Source organism: Gopherus evgoodei, chromosome 1 (assembly GCF_007399415.2).
Source record: "Gopherus evgoodei ecotype Sinaloan lineage chromosome 1, rGopEvg1_v1.p, whole genome shotgun sequence".
Lineage (NCBI taxonomy): Eukaryota > Metazoa > Chordata > Testudines > Testudinidae > Gopherus > Gopherus evgoodei.
In genome coordinates this window covers 135,416,015-135,428,376 of record NC_044322.1, presented here as the reverse complement: position 1 = coordinate 135,428,376, position 12,362 = coordinate 135,416,015, and the positions used below count along the sequence as shown (strand labels likewise).

Below are 12,362 nucleotides of genomic sequence, written 5' to 3'. Positions count from 1 at the left end.
CTCAAAACCGTTCGTTTTGACTGAAATTTAAAAACAAACAAAAAAAAGTTCACCCGAAGGCAGACACCCAATTTCAGCCCAAATGGTTGAAGTCTGACAAAGTTACATGCAACTGAAGACCATGCCTTATAATGGGAAGCGTCAAGCAACCTTAATGATAGGTGATGCTACTGGCCCCACCTATAATAAAAATTAATTTCATGTTAGCATATGGGGGCATCAGTTTAGGCAGGGACAGTGACACACTTGCATCAAGTATTCGAATATCTAAGCATAATTAAAAAACAAATATTTGTGCTGACCCTACTAATCTAGCCCTAAAGTGGACTTCTCTCAACCTCTCAGTAAACACGTTACCCTAGCACGCAAGAACTTTGGGATAGGTCTGAAGGAGATTAGGAAAATGGTTCATAATATCACCATGTACAAGAACCCTGTAACATTTCTTCTGAATAAAATCTTTAAAGTTAAAGACTTATTTTTATACCCATCAGGAGAACTATTACACAAGGGAAAGAGAAGGAATAAGTGAAATGTAAAAAGGAGACACTGCCAAAGCTGAGAAATAGCCTCAGAATGACAGAGAGAAAGGCTAAGTGGAAGAAAGAAATAAAAGATTGTAGTAATTACAACAAGTAATCAATAATTTGTAAATAGTTATGTAGTTGGGGAAAGTTTGTTAACTGAAGTGTATTCATTTTTACTACATGCAGAAGACAGTTTGTTGTAACATTTTTAACTTTCTTTATAGCTATTACTAAAATAATTAAAATAGAACCAATAATGTAGCTTATGCATTCAGTATGTATATACCTTTGGGAGAAGTATATTCCAGTGACTAGAGCAGTGGTTCTCAAACTGCGGGTCAGGACCCAAAGTGAGTTGCAACCCCATTTTAATGGGGTCACCAGGACTGGCTTAGATTTGCTGGGGCCCAGGGCAGAAGCCTGAGCCCCTCCATGTAGGGCCAAAGCCCAAGGGCTTCAGCCCTAGGCAGTGGGGCTCAGATTACAGGCCCTATGCCTGAGGCTGAAGCTCTTGGGCTTTGGCCCAGCCTGCCTGGAGTGATGATGTAATTTTGTTGTCAGAAAGGGGTCATGGCGCAATGAAAGTTTGAGAACCCCTGGATTAGAGCATAGCACTGGGAGCCACTTAGCCTGCATTCTCTTTTTCAATATACCAATGACTGTTGCTTACTAATGTCCTTGAGCTAGCTACGACCTTTAAGCCTACTGACTAACTTGGAAAAGGAGAATAATGTTCCCTTCACTCTCAGCGTATAGAGATTTGAGGCCATGTTTTTCACCTCAGAACTACACACCTATTTTGTAGGCACAAGTGAGAGCTGTTAGGTCATGTGTTTGCAAACCTCTACAGCAATGTGCACACAAAGATTTTAGGATGAAATCAGGCTGAAATTAACATTTTCATAGCTCACTTAGTGATCATCTAATTCAGGGGTGGCCAAACTGTGGCTCACGAGCCATATGCGGCTCTTTTACTATTAAAGTGCAGCTTGTGGAGCCCCCCACTAACCCCCATTCTCCACCTACCAGGCTGGGTGGAAGAGGAGCTCAGGACCTCTGCCTTGCAGCACAGTGATGCGAGAGGGGCTTCTGCACAGTGGGTAGGGAGGGCTTCGGGATTCTGCCAGGGCTCAGGGCTTCAGCAGGAGTGGGGCCACGTCCCAACCCTCGGCAGGTGTGCTCCAGCTCTCGAACTTCTGTAGATTGCCATATGTAGCTCGGAGGGCCAGTAAGTTTGGCCACCCCAATCTAATTAGAGGTACCACAGAAGTGAAAAAGTATGTTTGCCTACAAGAAGGTTTTCTTACAACTAGCTAAAGATAGTCATGCAACATGCTAGCACTCTCAATGTTTACCTTCTCAAAGTTCAGAATTGAAGTGAGGCAGCAAAAACTCATCAGATTGGATATGCAACTCATTCCTTAGCCACTATTTAGCAATTTAATAAAGGATAAATTAGTCAGAATTTTCCTTGAGAGAAGTATGATCTTCTGCCAGTTGTTTGTCTAATTCTCAGTGTCTTCAGTTTACACCCAAGTGCATACAAAAAAGTTCCTAGAAAGATTCAATAAAACCATCTATTGTGAAGACAAATAAGAAGTACAACAGCACAGAAGTAGGAGAGCAAGAATGAAATCAGTAGCCACTTTTTTTTCTTAAAATACTAAGCTAACATAAGTCAGAATTTTAACAGATACAAGCCCAAGTATATCTAGGGTAACTGAGATTTTTAGTTGGTAAATCAGCAAATGTCTACCTCACTGTAAACCCACAAACCAATAAAATCATATTTCCATCAATAATCAAAATTTATAAACAAGGAAAGAAAAATGCTGCTTGAAAACAAGAGTTTAGGGATTTCACCTTGTGTATTTTGACGGTGATGCTGACAGTTTGTTTTAACAGTTATAAAGCTTTAACTTTTTGAATCAATGTTTGACATTAAATTGTCTGATCTCCTCCCCATAATTTCCCACAACATCCTATAAAAATAGGAAAAAAATTCTTAAAAATAGATATTATCCAATCAAAATGATAATAGTTGAATTCTGAAAAGCCTAGATATATTACTGGAAAAAAGTGACTTTTGTAGATGTATCGGGACCCAATTACTAATTTGTATATACTCAGTCAATCCTGTTCGTTCATAAGACGACCTCCCCCAAGATGGACAAGTAAAAATGGAAAATTGTTATAACCCATTCATAAGCCGACACTATAATTCAGGGATCAGCAAACTTTGGCTCCCAGGCCAACAGGACAAGCTGCTGGGGGGCCAGATAGTTTGTTTACCTCGAGTGTCCACAGACATGGAGGTAAACCTAAGTAAACAAAGTCTCCCGGTGTGCCAGCTGCTTATCCTGATGGGCCGGGACAGCAACTGGTGGGGAAATTTTTTTGGAAGGGAGAAGCTAGGAGTCAGGGGAGTAACCCCTATGATCACTCCCCACAAGAGCCCACCCCTAGCCCGGGACCCCCACACTATTCCCATCACATCCCTTCCCACCTTATCTGGGGAGGGCCAGGGGAGGAGGTCTCTGACCTGGCTGGAGCTGCTCCAGCAGCCTGGCCAGTGCGGCCACAGCCTGCTCCAGTGGGCTGGGCCGGGTGGCACAGCCACAGCGTGGTCCGGCAGGCCAGGTGGCACGGCCACAGCCTGCTCTGGGGGGCAGGTCCAAGCGGCATAACTGCAGTCTGCCAGCCCCGGAGCTGCAGCTGCTTCGGAGGCTGGGGGGAGAGCAGCGTGGCCATAAGTGGAGAGACACTGGCACCGCCTCTTCCCTTCTGTCTCTGCTGGCTGTGCTACCTCTCCTTGCGCTCTCTGTTGGCGGGGGATGGACTGTGTCCCACCTCTCCCTCTCTATACCAGTTCATAAGCTGACCTCCTTCTCTGGTACTTCCCTTTTTTACTAAAAAAATTTGGTTTATGAACGAGTATATACGGCAATCTATTTTGGATTGTTTATGTTTACACAATGTAATTTAGTGAGGATGTAGAGAAGGGGTAAGATCCATGCCTTTGCACTAATATTACAACTATTTTTTTTTGCATAGTTTAATCAGATTCAACTATTTGGTAATACTCAGTTTACCTAAACTACTCACATAGAGATTCTGTTGACACTCACTGAGTAGTAATTTTACCTTAGTGATCTTTCATGGTAGGTTTAAAAAAAAACCCCACTAACAACCAAACTGCTAGATGCAGCTTTATGCTTCACCCATTTGCTTAGAAATTGTAGCACTTGTGGCACTTGAAATTATTACTCCTGGTCAATTTCTGCACCGAAAAATTATATTGCATTATTTTGACAAAGTACGCAGAATTTTTAATCACACCAGATTCAATTATTTTGATAGTTTATTTAATCTACAATACAGAAAAAAGCCACAATAACTATTCAGCATTTCCTAAGCACATGAAAGTTAAGTTACAAATACTTGGTACCAATAGCCTGCATTCCAGTGATAATCCTGTATTTTCATTTAAATTATAGTACAGAAAACTAAGCTTTCAAGTTTTTCTCACTTAGTAATTTCCTTCTGGCAGAAAGGATCAAGTTGTGCAGTGAAAAACTTCTCTCTGCATCTGCAAAGTTTGAGACAGCATTTACACAATTCAAGGCCAGTTTGGAAATATTTAGAATTCTCTATCACTGAAAGCCAAAACACTTGGAGGTCTACAAAAATAGATTGACTTTCAATAGCTTCAGGCAAAATCTTTTTTCTGTACAGTTTTAGCTCTTATTCAGGTACCTTAGGAAAAAGAAAAAACAACCAGGTATTGCTTGAAAATATTCAGTGTTCTGGAAGTATATAAACATGATGAGGATCAAATAACTTATAAGCCTTCAGAAAATTCAGACCCGGTTCTCCAAACGACAAATGTTTGTCAAGCTTTTCAGAAGCTTTGTGGAATGCCTCTTTAAAAAGAGATCTAGAAAGGTAAGTCTTTCAACAGGGGACAAGTTTTCAGCCTCCCTAAATTTGAAGAACTTGGAGGTGCTTTCTGAAAGGAGCTCTAGATAAGAACTAAAAATATATCTGCAATTCTTCGTGAACGTCAAATGTTTTAATAGTGCAAGGTTTCCCGCTCTCAAATGCCAGACTCAAGTTGAGAACAACATTGCAGGATGTGCAAAATAATTTGTCCCCATCCACATGCAGTTTTGTAGGGAATTCTCGAGCACAAGAAGCTGATCTAGCCGTTTTTGATGCGCAATGTGATGGTTGTTCACATTGTGCAAAAGAACGAATATCCCTTTTTGTAACTTTATCTGGATCTGGATGGCTACTTTGAGAAGTGCTTGGTTCAGACAGTCCTGACATTTTATTGACTACTTGATAGATATTTTATTTGCTCTCAAAAAGTCTTTTTTAAATGGGTAAGTAAAACAGATCCTGAGCTGTAACCTATGCCACTGTCCCACTGTGGCACAGGACAAAAGCGAGAAAGCATAGAGATCTTGCTAGCTGAGGACTCCCTTACTTTCATTTACAATAAGGCTCCTTTACACCATTCTGGCAATGTAAAGGAGCCTTTTAAAAATTTTAAATGTGTTTTATGCTCCTGGAGGAACTGACTAAGAATGGGAAGAATTCACTAATAGCAACAGTAACAAATATGCAGGCAGGCTACTACATTTTCTGCTATGAGGGGACAAAGCCTGCATCATGCTTACCTCCAAACAACCTGAAGCCCTAACCCTCCACACCCAGCATGCCACAATAGCCAGCAAAAGAGATGTCTGATGTCTCCCCCGTGCTGATTTACATCTCCACCAGATGCTCCAAGTGCTCCAACAGATGCACTCGGGCTGCTGGGGAAGATGTATGTGTGCCCCACAGATTTCTTTACTTCCCCATTTTTCTGTGGCGAAGCAAAGAAATTGTGGAGCCATGAATTCTGTGTGCATGCATGGCACAGAGTTTCCCCAGGAGTAGAGTATGTGATTTTCTACAACTACTTCTAACAAGTAGGCACAAGAACAAATTTTCAGTGTTCTCCTAGACCACAATACTGCAAAGACTTGTACCATGTTTAAGTTTACTCACTGCAAACTTCACCATAACTTCAATGGAATTACAAGTTAAGGCTTGTAGACCATCCTTACACACATTTCTTCTGTTAGTCCAGACCTGCACAACTCAAAGCTGCGAGGGCCATATTACTCCAAAGAAAACAGCTGAGGGCCAAAACCCACTACCGTCCCCCCCCCCCACTGAGCGCTGCGCAGCCCCCCTGAAACACATCCCCCCCGCGCACTGCCCCACCAAAACAGCACTATTGAACCTTGGTAATATATTATAGCAGGCCCCTACGATAGTATAATTAAGGTAAAAGAAAAATGTCTTTTTGCTTGAAGTAGAATAAGATCTTCCCCCCACTTTGTAATCAATTGCCCTGTTGAATGAATGAGGTATGAATGAGAAAGGCATGGAAGGCAGCCACTTCAAGACAGCTGCAACCCTTGAAGAGGGGATGGGAGCCAGACCAAGGACAATCAAAGTCAAGTGGGCTGACTAGAGAAGAGCAGACATACTGATGGCCTTGGGGGTTAGAAGCAAGCACTTTCCTTTGGAAAACACTCTCCTTGCAGCATTGGGACAACCCACAGCCCAGAGAAAAGCAGCAAAAAGAACCAATTTTTATGAGACACAAGATCAGTAGAACAGGTCAGCCACCCACTAGTTCCCCCCACTGCCAGCCTCTTACCTTCTGCTGCTGCCTCACCCTCACTCCCCAGCCCGCCACTGGCCTCTTCACCACCCCGGCCGGCCAGCTAGCCAGCCATTGGCTTGCCCCACTCTGCCGCTTGCTTACTCACCCCCCACGGGCCACACAGTGAGCCCACGTGGGCCACATACGGCCTGAGGGCCATACGTTGTGCAGGCCTGTATTAGTCGAAGGGCTCAAGCATGCAATCATTACTCAAGGAAACTCAAAATCAGGGAGACATCTGAAATATTCTGACACATTGTATGTTCCAAGCAGCATTAGCATTGATGGGGAATTTTAATCAAAATGTTAAAATGTAGAAGAAGCCTGTGGTGGAACAGGAAAAAAAATGGGAGAGATGAAAATATCTGAAGACAGATTGAAGTACAGGCCTTATAGGTCCAATCATAGGATCTACCTTAAGCCACATAATTAAGAAGTTTTTAATTAAAAACAAAAACTAAGGTAACATTTTGAGAAGTGTTTAGGTTCTAATTCAAGAGTGACTTAGGCAACCTGGAGTCCAAATCCCCAATGAGAATCAAGCTCTTAAGTGCCTAGTTCACTTTTGAAAATGGCACAGAGTACAAAGTCATTTAAGGCAACTAGGTGCCTTACTCCCATTTAAATTAATGGGAGTTAGGCACCTTAGGTGCTTTTGAAAAAAAATCTCACAAGGCACCTAATACCTTTAAAATCTTGCCTTTTGTATCCTTCTGAGAATCTTACTCATTTTACAAATGATAATATTTTGATATACCCACCATTTATTATTTTAGTTCAATTTTCCAGATGAGTAATTTCAGGCACAAGTGTTCAGACATTTGGTGCAGATTCAGAAATAGAAGCTTTTGACTTGTGCTCCAATCTAGTGTTTCCCAAAGTATGGGGCATGCCTTCATGGGAAATTAGTTGGCTTGGTGGGAGGGGAAAGAAGAGAGACCTCATCTATTCTTCAGTTTTTTAAAAAAATAAAAAAAGTCTCTAGCCATTAAAATTGCAAAGGAAGCCCTCAAAAATGGAGTGCTCATATTTCACTACACACTTCTTTTCCATATGCAAGGCTTCTGTTTCATCACCACTCCAAGTATTCTTACATATTTACAGGCCCAAATTAAGGCAATCTAGGATTTTAGGCACATTTTGACACTGGACCTTCCTGTGGCCTAGCCCCACACTTAATGGCAGGGGTGCCCTCCTCCAGCTTTCATGATTGTACAGCCTTAAAAATCTGTTGCAGTTTGCGCAAGGGGACAGATTATGATTGCCAAATCCATAAGCATAAGCATGAGCCAGGTTTAGCAATAAGTTTATAGTTTATAGTTAAGGTCTTTCGTCCCTGGGATTATCTCCCATAGCTGAACACCAGTTAGTTGACCCTGAGAGCAAGGTTTATCTATTTACACAGGTTTTTGTGTAAGTGTTGTGTGAAAAGAGTGAGGTTCTCTTATGGGATGATTGAGTATTTTAATATTGAGTCAATTGGTTAATTATTGACTTCTGTGCAATGTGTTGCATAACAATGCACATTTACTTAGTTACACATTTTAGCAATCTTAAAAAAAACTGATACAGAAAGAAGATTACAGTTATATACAATAAGACTCAGAGATATGCTTCTGGTACAATTTAGGTTTTGTTTATACAAAATGAGAAAGTAGTGTTCCCTTTTCCCAATGATCATTTTAGAAAGAGAACCTTCTGGTTTATACAAAGTAGACTCAGAACTGGCAGGTAAGGTCTCGTGGGAAGAAAATCTAAGCGAAGGAGTAGTAAAGGAGAGCTGGCAGTTTCTCAGAACGACAATATTAAAGGCACAACTGAAAACTATCTTGTTGCAAAGGAAAAAGGAGTACTAGTAAGAGGCCAATATTGTTACAACAGGAGCTCTTTAACTATCTGAAAATCAAAAAGCAATCCTACAAAACGTGAAAACATGGACAAATTGCCAAGGAGTACAAAGGCATGTATGGATAAAATCAGAAAGGCTAAGGCACAAAATGAGTTACTCTGTGCAAGGAACACAAAAGGCAATAAAAAGAGAGCTTATTAAATAAATTAGGAGCAAGAGAAAGATGAATGAAAATGTAGGCCCCCTTATTAGCAGCCGAGGAGAGTTAACTAATGACATCAAGAAAACTGATGAGTTTAATGCCTATTTTGCTTCAAACTTTACTAGAAAAGGTTAATAGTGGCCAGATACTCAACACAATATTAACAACAAGTGGGGAAGGAATGCAAGCCAAAATAGTGAAAGAACAGGTTAAAGAATATTTAGGTAAGTTAGATGCATTAAAGTTAGCAGGGCCTGATGACATTCATCCTGCAGTACCTAAAGAACTAACAAAAGCGATCTTGGAACCGTTACCCATTATCTCCCAGAACTCAGAGGACAGGTGAGGTACTAGAGAACTGGAAAAGGGCAAACGGTACCTATCTTTAAAAGGGGGAACAGAGGATCAAGGGAATTATAGACAAGTCAGTCGAACTTCAACACCAGAAAAGATACTGGAACAAGTAATCAAGCAATCAGATTGTAAGCACCTAGAAGGTAATACACTTAGAAGGAACAGCTTGTCTGGATTTGTCAGGAACTAAATATGCCAAACCAACCTAATTTCTTTCTTAGACAGCGTGTCTGATGCAGTGGAAGTAGATTTGATTTTAGTAAGGCTTTTGACACAGCTCCACACAATATTAGCATAAGCAAAGTAGGGAAGTGTGGTCTAGATTAAGTTAGAGTAGAACCTCAGAGTTATGAACACCTCAGGAATGGAGGCTGTTGGTAAATCTGAACAAAAAGTTATGGTTGTTTTTCAAAAGTTTACAACTGAACATTGACTTTGAAACTTTAATATGCGAAGAAAAATGCTGCTTTTAAACATCTTAATTTAAATGAAACAAGCACAGAAACAAACAGTTTCCTTACCATGTCAAATCTTTAAAAAAGGAAAACACCCCCCCCCCACACACACACACACTATAAAACCTTTCCCTTTATTGTTTTAGCAGTTTATGTTAAAAACAGTACCAATTTCTGCTACTGCCTGATTGCGTACTTCTGGTTCCAAATGAGCTGTGTGGTTGATCAGTCCCCAGTTCGTAACCAAATGTTCCTCCATGCTCCCCCCAGGACAGTATGACCCATAGTTTGGGGACCACTGGGCTAGGCAGATGTACTGCTGAAAAGGATCTAGGGGTTATAGTGGATCACAAAGTAAATACAAGTCAACAGTATGATGCAACCAGAAAAAAAAGACAGCTATTCTGGGGTGTATTAACAGAAGCGATTTATTTAAGAGGTGAGAGAGATAACTGTCCCACTCTAGTTGGTATTGGTGAGGCTACAGCTGCAGTACTATGTCCAACTGCAGGCACCACCCTTTAGGAAAGATGTGTACAAACCGGAGAGTCCAAAGGAGAGCAACAAAAATGATTAAAGCTTTAGAAAACCCGATCTATCACAAAAAATCTGGCCATTTTTAGTCTTGAGAAAAGAAGACCGAGGGGGAACCTGATCACAGTCTTCAAATACATTAAGGGGTGTTGTACAAAGGAGGGTGATCAATTGTTCTCCGTGCCCACGGAAGGTAGGACAAAAAGAAACATGCTTAATCTGCCACAAGATTTAGGTTAGGTATACAAGAAAAAACAAAAAACAAAAACAAAAAACCCCACTTAACGATATACGTAGTTAAGCTCTGGAATAGGCTTCCAAGGGGGGTTGTGGAATTCCCACCACTGAACGTTTTAAGACCAGATTGGACAAGTATCTGTCAGGTATTCTCTAGGTTTACTTGGCCCTCCCTCAGAGAACGGGGCTGGACTAGATGACCTTTTGAGGTCCCTTCAGGCTCTACCTCATAGAATTCTATACTATGCAAACTCATAGGTATATAGTCACAAAATCCACTATTACAGATACAATCAATCAACAGGACTTTACAGCATGAGTCTAAGGGCATGGCTACATTTGTAGAGGTAGAGCGCTGGGAGTTAAAACCAGCCTTCGGAGAATGCAGCAGGGAAAATGCTGCCATGTGTTTACACTGTCAACTGCAAATGCACTGGCATGGCCACATGAGTAGCTCTTGCAATGCCACAAAGAGCAGCGCATTGTGGTTGCTATCCCAGTGTGCAAGTGGCTGCAATGTTCTTCTCAAATGGGGGAGTCAGGGTGGAGGGTGACAGGGAGTGTGTTGTGTGTATGTAGGGGGAGAGAGAGAGAGAGGTTTTTTTTGGGAACTGAAAGCACGTCAGCATGCTGTCTCTTGTAAGTTAAGACAGCAGCAGACCTCCCCCCCCCTTACATACACTCACAGCAAGCAACATTCCACACTAATGGCTTTCCTTGTCCCAGAGCAGATAAGCAGCCAGCTGTCAGAAACGGGGCTTTGAAAGGGCATATCCACATTCCTACAGCCGATTCCAAAACAATGACAAGAGCGGCCACTTGACTTAAGGGGATTATGGGACATTTCTGGAGGCCAACCATTGCGCAATAATCCAACACTTCATTCATGCTGACGCTAGGGCATTTCAGCAGAGGCACAGCAAGCTTTATGCTTCTTGTGGAGGTGGATTACCAGGAGCACTCCTGCTGCAGAGTCCAGCCGCTCTAAGTGCCTTGCCAGTGTGGACAGGTCATGAGTTAGGGTGCCTGCGACTGCTTTAATGAGCTCTAACTTGCAAGTGCAGCCAAGCCCTATAGGTATGTCTTCACTAGCAACGTTAAAACACTTTAACATGGCTGTGCAGTTGCGGCACCAGTACTGGGAAAGAGATAAAAAACTCACCCCCACAAGGGGAGTGGCTACCAGTGCTGAGAACACGGCTACTTGCACTTGTGCACTGTCTACACTAGCACTTTTCAGCACTGAAATTTGCAGTGCTTTGGGAGGTGTTTTTTCCATACCCCTGAGCGAGAAAGTTGCAGCACTGTGAAGTGGCAGTGTAGACAAGGCCTAAAACGATGTTCTCCAGTGAGGGCATTCTCTGCCACATACTCTCAACTGTTAATTTAACAGCTGTAGATAATTTACCTACTAGCTGACAGCAGGATGATCCTTACACCTTCCCTCCAAAAGAGAGAATAGAGAACGGCCAGCAGCATCCTTCCTGGAGACAAAGTTACGAATGGGGCAAAACAAAACAGCAGCAGCCAATAACAAAAATACTAGGCTCTTTTGGGAAAGAACAGATGTTCATTTAGGTGACACCTACATACCACAGCAAGGGGGGGGGGTCATCAAAACAGCATCACACACAACTCTTAAGCTTAGTGCTTAAAACACACAACTCGTAAATACAATGTCTTCTCCTCCCTGCCTCCCCTCCCCCAAATATCAGGCGGGACCAGTGACGCGGGGGAGAGCAGGTAACGCAGGCCCTGCCCCCACCCCCCAAGCGGCCCCGCTTCATTAACCCCCCCCGCGCGCGCGCGCGCCTCACCTGGTTTCCTGGTTGCTGAATTTCTTGGTCACCACCTTGCCCAGCTCCAGGCCCAGCCGCTCGGCCACGCGCTGGGACAGGTCCTGGTGCGAGCTGCCGCTGAAGAGCACGATGTTAGGCATGGCCGGGAAGGAGGCGGCGGCGGCGGCAGAGCTCGAGCCGTGATTCCCCAGCGGAGGCGGAAAGAGCGAGAGCGCGGGAGCGCGCGCGGGCTCCAGGTCAAATAACAGGCGGCCCCGGGCCCGCCCCCTGCCAGCGCGCGGGGAGGAGGGGGCGGTGCGGCGCGGCGGCCCAGCCAATAGGGGCACGTGGCGGGGAGTCGGGGTATGGTGACCGTTGGAATGAGAGTGACGGTTGGGGGAGGCTGTTGTGGGTTGGCCAGGTTGGCTGACAGTCGAGGGGGGCTTGGGGCCCACGAGAGCAGAGGGGAGCTGGGAGGATGCAAACCCAAGATCTCAGCATCAGCCTGGGTCATGGGTCAGCATCAACCTTTGGCCCGGCACTGAAGTGCACCATTAGCCCATGCAGAGGCTGGGCCATGAGCTGAGGCGCGCTAGAGAGCGAGCAGCAGCCTAGCCAGCAATGTACAGGCCTGGCAAGGGACATTTGGGGCCCCAGGGCTCATTATAATCACCAGGCCCAACCCTTCTGCTGTAGTTACACAG

The 12,362-nt window shown here is 43.6% G+C and overlaps 1 protein-coding gene across 2 annotated transcripts in view; it reads right to left on the bottom strand.

The window, feature by feature from the left end:
• The window catches only part of PRPS2 (phosphoribosyl pyrophosphate synthetase 2), a 43,573-nt gene extending 31,656 nt beyond the window's left edge, over positions 1–11,917 (bottom strand). Inside the window, exon 1 of one of the 2 annotated variants that reach the window (XM_030572906.1) lies at positions 11,698–11,917. In XM_030572906.1, coding sequence (XP_030428766.1) covers positions 11,698–11,819 — 122 coding nt within the window. In that variant the 5' untranslated portion in view covers positions 11,820–11,917. The remainder of the gene's footprint in view (positions 1–11,697) is intronic. The other variant, XM_030572896.1, reaches the window with a different exon arrangement.
• Positions 11,918–12,362: the final 445 nt, after the last annotated feature.